Source organism: Myotis lucifugus, unplaced genomic scaffold (assembly GCF_000147115.1).
Source record: "Myotis lucifugus unplaced genomic scaffold, Myoluc2.0 scaffold_274, whole genome shotgun sequence".
NCBI classification, from domain to species: Eukaryota; Metazoa; Chordata; class Mammalia; order Chiroptera; family Vespertilionidae; genus Myotis; species Myotis lucifugus.
The window spans coordinates 600,976-614,276 of NW_005871322.1; the positions used below are offsets into that span (position 1 = coordinate 600,976).

The 13,301-nt window shown below is 44.8% G+C and overlaps 1 protein-coding gene across 5 annotated transcripts in view; it reads left to right on the forward strand.

Annotated features, from left to right (window-relative positions):
* Positions 1-13,301, forward strand: part of CUNH16orf70 (chromosome unknown C16orf70 homolog) — a 26,745-nt gene continuing 13,444 nt past the window's right edge. For 2 of the 5 annotated variants that reach the window (XM_023763086.1, XM_023763087.1), the window contains exons 1-4: positions 1-149; positions 260-380; positions 5,805-5,887; positions 10,461-10,544. In XM_023763086.1, the coding sequence (XP_023618854.1) occupies positions 317-380; positions 5,805-5,887; positions 10,461-10,544 (231 nt within the window). In that variant the 5' untranslated portion in view covers positions 1-149; positions 260-316. Of the gene's footprint in view, positions 155-259; positions 381-5,804; positions 5,888-8,470; positions 8,610-10,460; positions 10,545-13,301 lie in introns of those variants that run through there. The other 3 variants (XM_023763089.1, XM_023763090.1, XM_023763088.1) reach the window with 3 other exon arrangements.

Consider the following 13,301-nt stretch of genomic DNA (forward strand, 5'->3'; position numbering starts at 1 on the left):
CGGAGTTTGCGCGTGCGCGACTCCGCCTTAGGCCCCTCCCCTGCGATGGAACCCCGCCCTCGCCACACTTTACGGCCCCGCACGCCACTTTTACGGCAGACGCTGCCGCTGTTGCCGCTGCCCCTACTACCGCGGCTGCTGCTGGTGAGGTGAGGTGCGGTGTTGGGCCGGTGTCGCCGGCGACCGGGGAGGAGTTGGGGAGTCGGGCCGCCGAGGGACGGCAGGGACGACGGGTTATTAGCTGCTGCTTTGTCCTCAGCTCCGGTCCCGTCTGCGCTGCCGCAGGGAGGCCGCCCCGGCCCGGCGAGCCGAACCAATGCTGGATCTGGAGGTGGTGCCTGAGCGCTCTCTGGGGAACGAGCAATGGGAATTCACGCTGGGTAAGTGTGGGGTCCTCCCTCAGAACCCTGTTCTCTGGTTCTTACTTCCCTCCGGGCCCTTTCCGCCTCTGGCCTCTGCCCCTGACTCCCCAGTGCCCGCGGCTTGTCGCCTCTTCCGTCCTATTGGCTTTTGGGGCTCCAGGCACTAGATACCCGCTCCAACCGGCCCGACCCGCCCGTCTTTGGCTCGGCTGGGCCCAGACGCCCTCGCCTCCGGCCTTCACCGGGCCCCTCCCGGGACTGGTACGGTAGTAATAATAATAACAACAATGACTGACACGCCCCAAACACTTGAGGACTAGCTCTGCTTTGTGGTGCGTAATTATCTCTAGACGGCCTTCTTGGGGTCGAAGGGTCGACACTGTTGTTATTCCTAGTCGCTATTTACTGATGAAATAGTTGAGAAGTGACTGACACTCTGAAACGCCGCAACAGGGAGTCTCCCTTTGCTTTTCTGGGCTGTGAGTTGCTTCTTCCGGAAGGGGAAACCCTGTGCCCCCCACCCCGCCCGCCCCCATCCCTTACTCTGGCGTTGGGGATCTGGTCAAAGGAGCTGGTTGAGGAGAGTCTGTGCGTTAAAGGAACTTTCTGACTTGTTCCCTTCTCGTTTTTAATTGTGGTCGATGTGGCGAGGTAATCCTAAACCCAGACCTTAGCTGAGAATGAAATAGGAGTTCAGGAAAAGTAACATTTAGTTTGTAGAACGTTCAATTAGGTCGTTTTGGTTTTTTGGGTGTTTTTTGGTTTTTTTTGGCCCGGTTTTCCTCATCCCCACTACCTTTATGTGTACAAATATTTGCATTCAGTAACGCCAGTGTGTGTTTACTTTGATGTTCCAGCACTAGGAAAAGGGGGCGGGGAGCAGGTGCTGGTGCTGTTTGTTTGTGCTTGGGCCTGAACTTTTGTCACACTAATTTGAGCGACTGGACTGAGTCAGCTGCTCTGTTGGGCTATAACTTATCCTGGAATCTGGAAGACTCACGTCTATGGAGACAGACAGGGCACAGGAGACACTGGTAGGGCCATGCTGGTGCCCAGTTGAACGATAAACCTCCTCTGGACTGTGGGAGCCAGTTTTATCGAGAGGCCCTCCTCAACTTCTCTCATAACTAACGCCACTCCCACAGAGTTCTGCCCAGAATTTTCGCTGGTATGGAAAACCCCAGCCTCTTGTGAAGCAACCAGGGCTGGATTTTGGGAGGCTAGTGATATCTTTGCCTCCAGACACATTCATCATGCTGGTGCAGTTTGGCTTCTAGTTAGGGAATTAACCTCTCCACCCACAGCTTCTGCTCACACCAGGATTTAACAGGACGGAGCGAGAACCACAACCATGGTTCAGATTGTGCTTGATGCTCTGGCTAAGTTGTGGATCTCTGTGGTACAGGGTCTTCTTGGCCAAAAGTAATGATTAGGATGTTAGTTGAGAGCAGGATTTTGAAAAAACTAGGTGGGAGAACAAGACTTCTTTTGTCAACTGTTTTTTTAAAATATATTTTTATTGATTTTTTATAGAGAGGAAGGGAGAGGGATAGAGGGTTAGAAACATCAATCAGCTGCCTCCTGCACACCCCCCCACTGGGGATGTGCCCGCAACCAAGGTACATGCCCTTGACCAGAATCGAACCAGGGACCCTTCAGCCCTCAGGCCTACACTCCATCCACTGAGCCAAACCGGTTAGGGCTGTCAACTGTTGTTTTGATACCGGAATTCCCACTTTTTTAAAAATATATTTTTATTGCTTTCAGAGAGGAGGGGAGAGGGAGAAAGAGATAGAAACATCAATGATGAGACAGAATTGATCGGCTGCCTCCTGCAGGCCCCCTACTGGGAATCAAGCCTGCAACCCCAGCTTGTATCCTTGACCGGAATCGAACCCTGGACCTTTAAGTCTGCAGGCTGACGCTCTATCCACTGAGCCAATCTGGCTAGGGCCCACTTCTAACTTCCAGTTTTCAGGGGTCAAGGGTTTGGGCTGTTCTTTCAAACTGTCTAGCAACCAGAAACAGTGAAAAGACCATTTCTGTACATGGGTCTAGAATTGAACTTTGGGGAAAAGTTCATAAAGGGGGCCTGAGCCTTGATGTTTTCTTTGTGGGTCTTAAAAGTCACTTTAAAATCCTGTCTGCCTTAGAGATGGTGGTCATTTAACTTCTCCAGACTAAAATAAAAGTTAGTCCTCTCCCCAGCCCTCACACGTCAAAACTGCAATTGGGGCTGAATTACATTCCTAGGCTAGAGAACCAGGCAGTGCTTAATTCAAGTCACCACAGCCTTGAAAGGTAATCTCCATTTGACAGCTGAGGCTCAGAAAGGTAAGAGATGATAAAAAGTAGGGGACGGATTTTTTGCTCCCACTGCTCTACCCTTCTGAGGATAGGATCAGTTTTGTTTCTAGGTTTCTTTTTGGAATCTGTGCTAATGCAAATGTATCTAGACCTTGCCATTATCTGCCTGGCATCATAATCAGGAGCTGCATCCAACTTCTTGGCTGCTTTCCTGGCCTTTGTTTGATGTTGGAAGATTAGAGAAATGCCAGCAACACAGGGACAGGAAAACCTAGGCCAAGAGGAATCTCTGAGAATGCCACTGATGGCTTGATCAGTGGTGGACTAAAGGCAGTGCAAATTTGAGATGTTTTTCAATGACATTCGCAGAATGCATTGGTGTGGAGGCATGTCTGAATTTATTTTTTAAATTTGTGTTGCAGCCCTGGCCGAGTAGCTCAGTTGGTTAGAGTGTCGTCCCCATAAGACAAAATTGCTGGCTGGGTCTCTCGTTAGGGCACATAAATAAGTGGAACAACAAATCAATGTCAATCTCTCTCTTTCTCTCTCTCTCTCTCTCTTCTCCTTCCTTTCTCTCAAATCAGTAATTTAAATTTTTTTAAATAAATAAATAAATAAGTGTTGAAAATGCCCAGAGAGGGTAGGTTTAAGGGTCACTAGAGAATAGCCTTCTCTGAGCTTATCTTGTTCCAGAGGGACTGAACGCTCACTTTGTTAAAGGCAGCATGTACCTCCGGACTCCGCTTACAAACATTGAAAATTGAATAAGCTTAGTCTAGTGCAGCGGTTCTCAACCTGTGGGTCGCGACCCTTTCACAGGGGTCGCCTAAGACTATCGGAAAACACATATATAATTACATGTTTTTGTGATTAATCACTATGCTTTAATTATGTTCAATTTGTAACAATGAAATTGGGGGTCACCACAACATGAGGAACTGTATTAAAGGGTCGCGGCATTAGGAAGGTTGAGAACCACTGGTCTAGTGGGAAGGAACTTTACAGAAATAGTGTGTTTCATTGTAATGGGGTAGAAGTTGTGTAGGGTGCTATGGAAGGAGAGAAGAAACTTGATCTGTGGAGTTCGGGAGGAAGGCTTCCTGTCAAAAACCTACAAGAGCCTGGCAGGCATGGCTCAGTGGTTGAGCATTGACCTAGGAACCAGGAGGTCACAGTTGGATTCCCGGTCAGGGCACATGCCCAGATTGCCGGATCGATCCCCAGTGTTGGGCATGCAGGAGACAGCTGATCAATGATTCTCTCTTATCATTGACTAGAGGCCTAGTGCACGAAATTCGTGCACTTGGGGGGGGGGTCCCTCAGCCTGGCCTGCGCCCTCTCGCAGTCCTAGAGCCCTCAGGGGATGTCCCACTGCCAGCTTAGGCCCGCTCCCCATGGAGGCAGGAGAGGCTCCCAGCACTGACCACCAGGGGGCAGCTCCTACGTTCAGCATCTGCCCTCTGGTGGTCAGTGCATGTCATGGCAACTGGTTGTTCTGACATTTGGTTGATTTGCATATTAGCCTTTTATTATATAGGATGTTTCTATCTCTCCCTCTCTTCCTCTCTGAAATCAATAAAAATATATTTTAAAAAAACACTACAGTAGCCAGTACTATTCCTGGAGCAGCTAACATCAGGAAGACTCTATTAGAAGGCTACTGCCAGATTTCTTACCCAAACTGTCCATACATATAAATCTTCCAACCAAGTTAAAACAAAACAGTGGGCCCGACTGGTGTGTCTCAGTGGTTGAGCATCAACCTATGAACCAGGAGGTCATACATTTCGATTCTGGTCAGGGCACATGCCAGGACTGTGGGCTCTATCCCCAGTAGGGGGTGTGCAGGAGGCAGCCGATTGATTCGCTATCATAATTGATATTTCTACCTCTCTCTACCTTCCTCTCTAAAGTCAATAACAATATGTTAAAAAAACAATGGGAAAGATAGATGGTATGTAAGGAACTATAAGCAATTGGATATTATAATTAGAGCGCTATGTACTGCTGGAAGAAGACATAGGTTCCCTAGATTCCCAATTCTCTTTGGTAGAAGCTGCCTGGGACATTATCAAGGAGTCTCTGGGTTCACTGGAAAAGAGGATACCTGGAATAAAGTGTGTTATGGATGGGTTTAGGAAGAAAGTTTAGAGACTAGATTTTGAAAGATGGGGAAGGATGAGGCATCTAGAGGTTCTGGTTTGAATGACTGGGTAGATGTAGAGGTCAGAATACAGAAGAGAAGCCAGATTTCAGAGAGTTGAATAAAACACATACTGTCCTTGCGCATATAAAGCTATGTCTTTGTTTTTGGATTGTCTGGGACTTTGTTTTAAATTGCCTCTCTGTATGTGTCTTGTTTGAAATATAATGTGTCTTTTTGTTTGAAAACATACTTTTTGGTGTTCCCTGTGAGTCCCTGAACTTTTGAGAGGCCATTGGGATTGGGATTTTTTAAACGGGAGCATATATAAGTCTATTTATAATGGGCCATCAGTTCACAAATCAAGTGTTAATTTAGAAGATATTTGTGATTAGATAAATAAGGATAAAAATCCTTAGTAAAATAAGTTGATTCTGGTAGGTGTGTGAGGAAGGAACTTTCCTAGGATATACATAGTCCATGGCACAGTGAGAACCAGGCCTCATTCTCCAGAGTCACACAGTCGGTGCTTTCTCACTCTTTTGGTTCATGCTGACTTTGCCTTCTCAAAGCTCTTTGCTTGGGATCAACACAAAAGTTCCCATTTGTATATTAACTCCCTTCCCTTATACAATTCAACTATTCCTTAGTGCAGTGGTCGACAAACTGCAGCCCCTTGAGTGTGGCTCTTCCACAAAATACCACGTGCGGGCACGCACGTACAGTGCGATTGAAACTTTGTGGCCACACTCAAGGGGCCAAAGAGCCGCATGTGGCGCGCGAGCCGCAGTTGCCGACCACTGCCTTAGTGCTTGCTGCTAACTTTATTCTAGCTCTTACTGCTTATTGAACTTTGAACTTAGTCTTGTTTCTGTAAACCTTAGTGACACCCACCCCAAACTTGACTGCAGGCACCAATACCTAGCACAGTGGTAGATGTTCGTAAATGGACAACCCACGTAACCCACACAGGTGTCCTTGCTTTATTTCAGGAATGCCTCTGGCTCAGGCAGTAGCCATTCTTCAGAAGCACTGTCGCATCATCAAAAATGTCCAGGTTCTCTACAGTGAACAGGTGAGCTGATTTGTTTACTGAAATAGCATCCCTAGTCAGTGAGTCATCCCCAGAGGTTGGTGATTTGGGGGAGGGGCTGACTGGCGGGGATTGTTGGGTCAGTGTATTTGAATAGGAGACTCTTCAGCACTAGTCAGTTATCAAGCTTTTTTTTTTTTAATTCTAAAACTTTTGGTCTTGATAACCTGTTGCTGCCAGGTTTTGAGGATCTGTAATAACTGAGTGTGTGTGTGTGTGTGTCCGTCCATCCCTGACACGGACTTTTCAGTGGGAGGTCACCTCGGACTATCTGGTCTTCTAGAGTACTTGCTTTCCATTCATTATTTCTTGTCCAATTTATGGTAGTCTCTATTAAATGTTGGTCATTTGTGCCAGGAATTAACCCCTATAGTATGTTGCATGTACCTACAAAGACCTTTTTAGCCCAGCTGGCATGGCTCAGTGGTTGCGCCTTGTCCTATGAACCAGGAGGTCATAGTTGCATTCCTGGTCAGGGCACATGCATGGGTTGTGGGCTTGATCCCCAGTGTGGTATGTGCAGGAAGCAGCCAATCACTGATTTTTTCTTATCATTGACTAGAGGCCCAGTTCACAAAAATTGTTGCGGGAAGGGGGGGTTGTCCCTGAAGCCTGCTGTCAGACATCCTTAGTGCTGCTGTTGAGGCGGGAGAGGCTCCTCCCACCGCCACTGTGCTCTCCAGCCGTGAGCCTGGCTTCTGGCTGAGCGGTGCGCCCCCTGGTGGTCAGTGCGCATCATAGTGACCGGTTGTTCTGCCACTCGGTCGATTTGCGTATTAGCCTTTTATTATATAGGATAGGAAGTTTCTCTCTCTCTCCCTTACTTCCTCTCTGAAATCAATAAAAATATTTTTTAAAAAAACGAACACTTTTTTAGTTTCCAGTAAGAGTATACTTTAGGTTAGCACCAGAGAAGAACTTTCTGAATATCAGAATTTTTTAAATAATATTTGATTTTTTTTAAGTATGTAAAGTTAGAAGCTATTTTTTTCATAGTCCTTTAGAAATAGGATTTTTCCATCTCTCTAAAAATGCAATTTCCCTTCCGCTGACTTTTTAAAAAATATATATTTCTTTATTGATTTCAGAGAGGAAGGGAAAGGGAGAGAGAAATAGAAACGTCAATGATGAGAGAGAATCATTGATTGGCTGCCTCCTGCACGCCCCACACTGGGGATCGAGCCCACAATCTGGGCATGTGCCCTTGACCGGAATTGAACCTGGGACCTTTCAGTTCACAGGCCAACGCTCTATCCACTGAGCCAAACCAGCCAGGGCTCCACTGACTTCTTTGAAATCTGTGATTCTTCTATGGCAGACCATGTGCAGCAACCTTTGTGATGCTGTATGTGTCACAAACCTCAGGGAATAGTTTTGCTCCTATACAGGCTGCAGGCTGACCTCAAGTGGCTTTTCTGAGGCCATTTAAGTACCAATTTGATGATTTTAGTTGCATTTTTTTTCAATTAGTTTCAGATCCCAAAGCAAGTGACAGATTATTTTTGGCATGAAGGATTAGAAGTGGGTTATAAAGTGAAGAATAGTAACTTTTCCTCTTTGTTACAGGTCATTCATAACCTAGTCTGACTTTCAGTGTTAGACCCAGCGGGAATTATAAGTAGCAGGCATCAAAATGGGAAGCAGCTTAAGAAAATTGGCTTGGCCTAGCTGGTTTGACTCAGTGGATACAGCGTCAGCCTGGAGACTGACGGGTCCCGGGTTCGATACCGGTCAAGGGCGCAGGCCTGGGTTGCGAGCTCCGTCCCCAATGAGGGTTGTGCAGGAGGTAGCCAATCGATTCTCTCTCATCATTGATGTTTCTCTCTCTCTCTCTCTCTCTCTCTCTCTCTCTTCCTGCCCACTTCCTCTCTGAAATCAATAAAAATATATTTAGAAAAAAAATAAAATTGTCTTGCTGCTTGAACTTATTTAGAAAAAAAATAAAAATAAAATTGTCTTGCTTCTTGAACTTATAAGTAATTTCCAGATTTAGTTTATTCAAATATTTTTTTATTATTTCAGAGAGGAAGGTTAGAGAGAAAAACATCAATGATGAGAGAGAATCATCGATTGGCTGCATCCTGCATGCCTCCCGCGGGGGATCAAGCCCGAAACCTGGGCATATGCCCTGACCGGGAATCAAACCATGACCCCCTGGCTCATAGGTTGAGGCTCAACCACTGAGCCACAACAGCCGGGCATGTTTTATTTCTTATATCACTGACTTTGTTGTTAGTCGTCCAGTTTTGGAGTACAAATAGTAGTTTTAGCATTAAACTAATTTTCCCCAATATTGTCTAACCAACTAGAATCAGTTAGAAAACATGGGTTTAATAATTAGTCTGGTTCTCCTGTGAAGTGGATATAGTTTCCTTATAGAATAATCTTTTGATTCGGATCAAGAGGAGATGGTCTCTCCGAGCTCTGCTATAGTGCTTCTTACATGTGGTCCTTTCCTCCTCTGCCCTCCTCCCATTCCTTCCCCATTTGTGTCCTTGTTTCCCATTAAGTGCAGAGAATAGTTTGACCTGTTAAACCTTTCAGAACTATCTTGTTTGTCTCCAGCAAATCACACCTTGGAAATTTAATGCGCATATCAAGTAGCCCCATTTTTCTTAGAGGGAGAGGATGTTAACGACTTGCAACAGACAGCTTTACTAAACTGTTTCATATGGAGGACTGCATAGTGCCTAAGCACCACATAGTATGTGTGTATTTTTGTTCTGGAGATAAAAAGTACTAATAAAACATTGTGAAGATGATTTATTTACTTCCTTTTAAAAATTGCTCAGTTGCACAAAAAATTCTTTTTTAATTTTTATTTATTTTGCTTAGTTATATCCTGCATTGTAATAATGCCAGGAAGAAAATGATCAGTTCTTGGGAGAGTGTAAGAAAATCCAGATCCTCCCGGCATTCTTTCTCTAATCATGGATCTTGAAAGATGCTAAAATGTTGCTTCATCCTGCTTTCCCCTATGGGCTGACCCTCTCAGATATGGAACTGTGTATTCTGGGTTCAGAATAATGTTAGGGTTCATAGTCCATTATCTTGTCTTGCTTGAGACCTAATGGTTTAGGCATTCATACAGCATTCTTCTAATGTTTGCCAGGCATGATGGTGCCACCATGGCCTCTACCTTGTAAAGATCAATGGGGTTTAGGGGAGCAGTCTGTGTTAATTACAGAAGGCTCTTTGGAGAGAATTTTCTACTGAGACCTACACCAGCAGTGAGTGGCACAGTCTTTCTCTCTCTTACAGCCACTCTTTTTAAAAAAATATATATATTTTATTGATTTTTTATAGAGAGGGAGGGAGAGGGATAGAGAGTTAGAAACATCGATGAGAGAGAAACATCGATCAGCTGCCTCCTACACACCTCCTACTGGGGATGTGCCCGCACCTAAGGTACATGCCCTTGACTGGAATCGAACCTGGGACCTTTCAGTCCGAAGGCTGATGCTCTATCCACTGAGCCAAACCAGTTAGAGCTGACAGCCACTCTTCTGTCATTCACTGCCTGCTTTGAGACGCTTTATAAAGAAACTTCTCTAAATCCTTTTGAGAACTGTGTGCCAGTTTTAAGAAAGGGCAGAGTTTTGGATGGTCCTGTTTTTCTTCTGCTGGGCAGCCTGGTTAGGGCTATGGTGAGTCTTCACGTGTTGAGTCCTCGAATTGATTGCATTGGACTAGAAGCAGGCAGGTGGGGCATACATGAGGAAAGCGTGCAGTGTGCTGTGCTTAGTGCTTTCTGACCCACTGCCTATGAAACTAGAGCTCAGAGAAGTTCTGAGAGTCACGTAAGGTCACCAGCTCACCTGGACTCAAGGCCAGCTTTGTCCAGTATTCTGTGCTGCTACTCCCCTCCCCCCAGGACTCAGAAGGGGCAAATGTAGAAATATGACTCCTTAGATCTTAGACTTGGGCCTTTCAGAAAGAAGCACATGTGATATGAGATGGTGGGGGAGGGGAGGAAAGAGGAAGAGTGTCCTCTCATACATGATCAGATCACAAAAGTACTTATTTGTCCTGGAATATGGCCTAAAACAGTCAAAAATAAAAAACTGTTCCCTGTGGATGGTACAGCCTGGGAGTGAATGGATATAGGTTCAGCCAAAGTGCATTGGGCATTACCTGCTGAATTTGGATCCTCATGAGGCTTTTTCACGTGGTCTGCATTCCTCATCAACTGTTCTCTGTCTGACAGCAGTAAACCCATGCTACAGATTTGTACCCTGGTCCCTCAAAAGAAAGTGGCCTCTATACTCACATAATTTTAGCCCTTTTCCCCAAGTATTATTACTCCAAACCTATAATAATACAGGCTTTGGGAAAGAGATGCTCTTTTCAGCCAATATTATAAAGTAGCAGCTGTAGGCTGGAAATAGAGCACACTGCACTCATGCAATAGTTTGTTTCTGGCTTCCAAACCTTGTTAGTTGGGGGAGGGAGTCTGCACTTAGATATTCCCTGTGTATTGCATATATATTGTAATGCTTTCAGTAGGTGCTGGTAAGTAAATTAATTGTTTGGAATGTGTGTTTTTATTTTGTAGTCTCCTCTAAGCCATGACCTCATCCTTAACCTGACTCAGGACGGGATCAAACTACTGTTTGATGCTTTCAATCAGAGACTTAAGGTAACTAAAGTTTCATGTCAGGCTGATTAATATGTGCTGTTATGAGATGTTTCTTAAACTCCTAAGTGGGAGTAAACTTCCTTGGTTCAGAGACCGCCAGGAGGTAGGAGACTGAAGCCTTGCCTGTTTCCCTAAAAAGAGAAACTGGGTCTGTTAGTGGAAGTATTCTGGGAAGGACTCTAGTCCTAGGCTCTGGAGGTGAAAGGGAAAGAGTATTGAGGATTTAGGGAATGTGGTATGGGGAGGGGGCTTTTATATTAAATAGGAAAATAAGAGGAGCTAAGTATATGGCATAGATTCTCCTGAGTCTTTAAAAAGGTACTAAAACTCAGCAATTCCAATCCTGGGTGTCTATTCAAGAAATGAAAACATCTACAAAATAGAAAAAAAAAAGAACTTGTACACAAATATTCTTAGCATAAGCAGAAATGATTCTAGCAGCTTTATGCATAATAGACACAAGATGAAAAACAACCCAATGTTCGTTAGTGGGTGAGTGGATGAGCAAAGTGAATATGTTCATGCAGTGAAGTGTAATACGACAAAAAATGGACAATTTACTCCTGCCTCAACATAGATGGATCTCAAAAACATTATGCAAAAGAATTAAGTGAAATAAAAACAGTCACAAAGGACCGCCTTAAAAAAAAAAAGGTACTAACAATGAGGTTTAATGGCAGAATAGGATCTCAAGATTTTTCTTTTTTAAATATATTTTATTGATTTTTACAGAGAGGAAGGGAGAGGGATAGAGAGAGAGAAACATCGATCAGCTGCCTCCTGCACACTCCCTACTGGGGATGTGCCCGCAACCAAGGTACATGCCCCTGACCGGAATCGAACCTGGGACCCTTGAATCTGCAGGTCCATGCTCTATCCACTGAGCCAAACCAGTTAGGGCAAGGACCACAAGATTTTAGTCAGGTTTATATATCTTATTTTACTTTATTCTTCGGTCAAGTAACATGACTTAGAAGATGAAAATTAGAGTAGTTTTTCCTAAAATGCTGAGATTGGGGCTCAATAAGTTTGAGGAAATGTAAACAAACAGCTTGCTGGTGTGCAGGGTTGTCTTAATTAGTGCTCAAGTGCAATTTACTAACACCTGCTTCAGTCCAGGATGTTTTTAATACAGTATTTACAAATGCCTGGGCTTTACAGGTTAGTCATGTGACATCAGACTCAAGCCCCAGAGTCACAAGGTTGAATGTGGCTCTGGGCAGTGGCATACCAAAGCCATCATCCTAGTTAGGATATGGAGTTGTCTTTCCAAAAGACTTAGATACTTCCTAGTTCTCGACATACTGTCACAGGTGAGCTGCTGAGGAGATAAGATAGAATATGGAAAAAGAATCTTTACATGAAATGAGAATTCCTCATTAATGATTTTTCAAAAGCAGGATTTGATGTCACCATTGTTAGCCCCACATCTCCCTCGCCTCTCCTTGTGGACTTAGTTGTCCTGTCCTCACTGACCCAAAGTTTTACACTGGGAAAAGGGATAGGATGGCCTTCAGTGTGGCTTCATCGCAAATTGGGGAAAATTAATCTGGAAACACCTTTACAAAGAGTCATTTGCCTTTAACTTGGTAAATACACTTTAGGAAACATAACTTAAAAAGGTTATGGGGAGGGTAATGTTGCCAGATATTTATAGCAAGGCTTTTCATAGTAATGAAAAGCTGGAAGTAACCTAAGTGGACAACAAAAGGGGGTGGCTAGACGGCCCATCACAGAATCACAGCGTGGTGAGGACAAAATCATGTATAGGGTGTTTATTAAAATACATTTCATTTTCAGCTGTTAAAAGTGTGTATATATTTTTGGGGAGCACTTAGTACATATTAGGTTCAGGGCTGAGTGCTTCCCATGCATTTCCTAATTTAATCCTAATAAGCCTGTGAGGTACAGTTTACCAGTCAGACAGCTGAGAAGAGGATAGTGGTTTGCCTGAACAAGTTTTTAACCCTGTATTACCAGTGGCTTAAGCTCTGTTGTTGGGTATGGGAAATAAAAGTGATAAAAGCTGAAGAAAACAGTGTGAGTACATTATGCAGAATGTGAGGAATGGGAAGTACATTAGATGGGTAAGGAGGTAAAGTCTTCTGCCTCTGTGTGGTCATTATGAAGAAGGGGCTAGGGACCTGCCTGAGCCTCTGGAAACTGAGGAAGCAATCAGTCAGGTGCCCTTGCTTGGCATCAGGTCTGATCTGACCCATGTGCCTGCCCTTCCATCCGAGGGCTTTAGAATCCACCTCTCCCTTATGTTGTCTCCTGCAGTTTCCCTGTCCCCTCACTTGCTGCCTATGAGTGAGCTCTGTGGAATGAGGCTTCACCAAGTCACAACCTTTACAGCCACCTGTCTTTTCCTTTCCTATTTTGGCTGCTGTCATGTCTCCTTTTCTCTCTGGTGAAATCAAGGACTTTTCCAGCCCAGAGGCTAGAAAATCATGAACTTTAGACTTCCTCAGCTGCTTGTTCCTATGGCTCAGCTAACTTCATAGACTAAAATCTGCTGGTAGAGTCTCCTGGTGACATGAAGGACTCCCAGATGGTTAGCACTCTGGGTTCCTTGCCACAAGTGCCCCCCTGTCATTAACTCTGGTTCACTGGGCAGGCAGGGTTGAACCACCTCCAAGTGTTGGTCTGAGTGTAGCAGGTGGGTGACAGTGACATAGGAGGAACATTCTGGAGGCTTACCCCGCATGGTGAGTGGTGGGAAGCCCTTGAGGTGCCATTGCCAGCTGTTGTAATCAG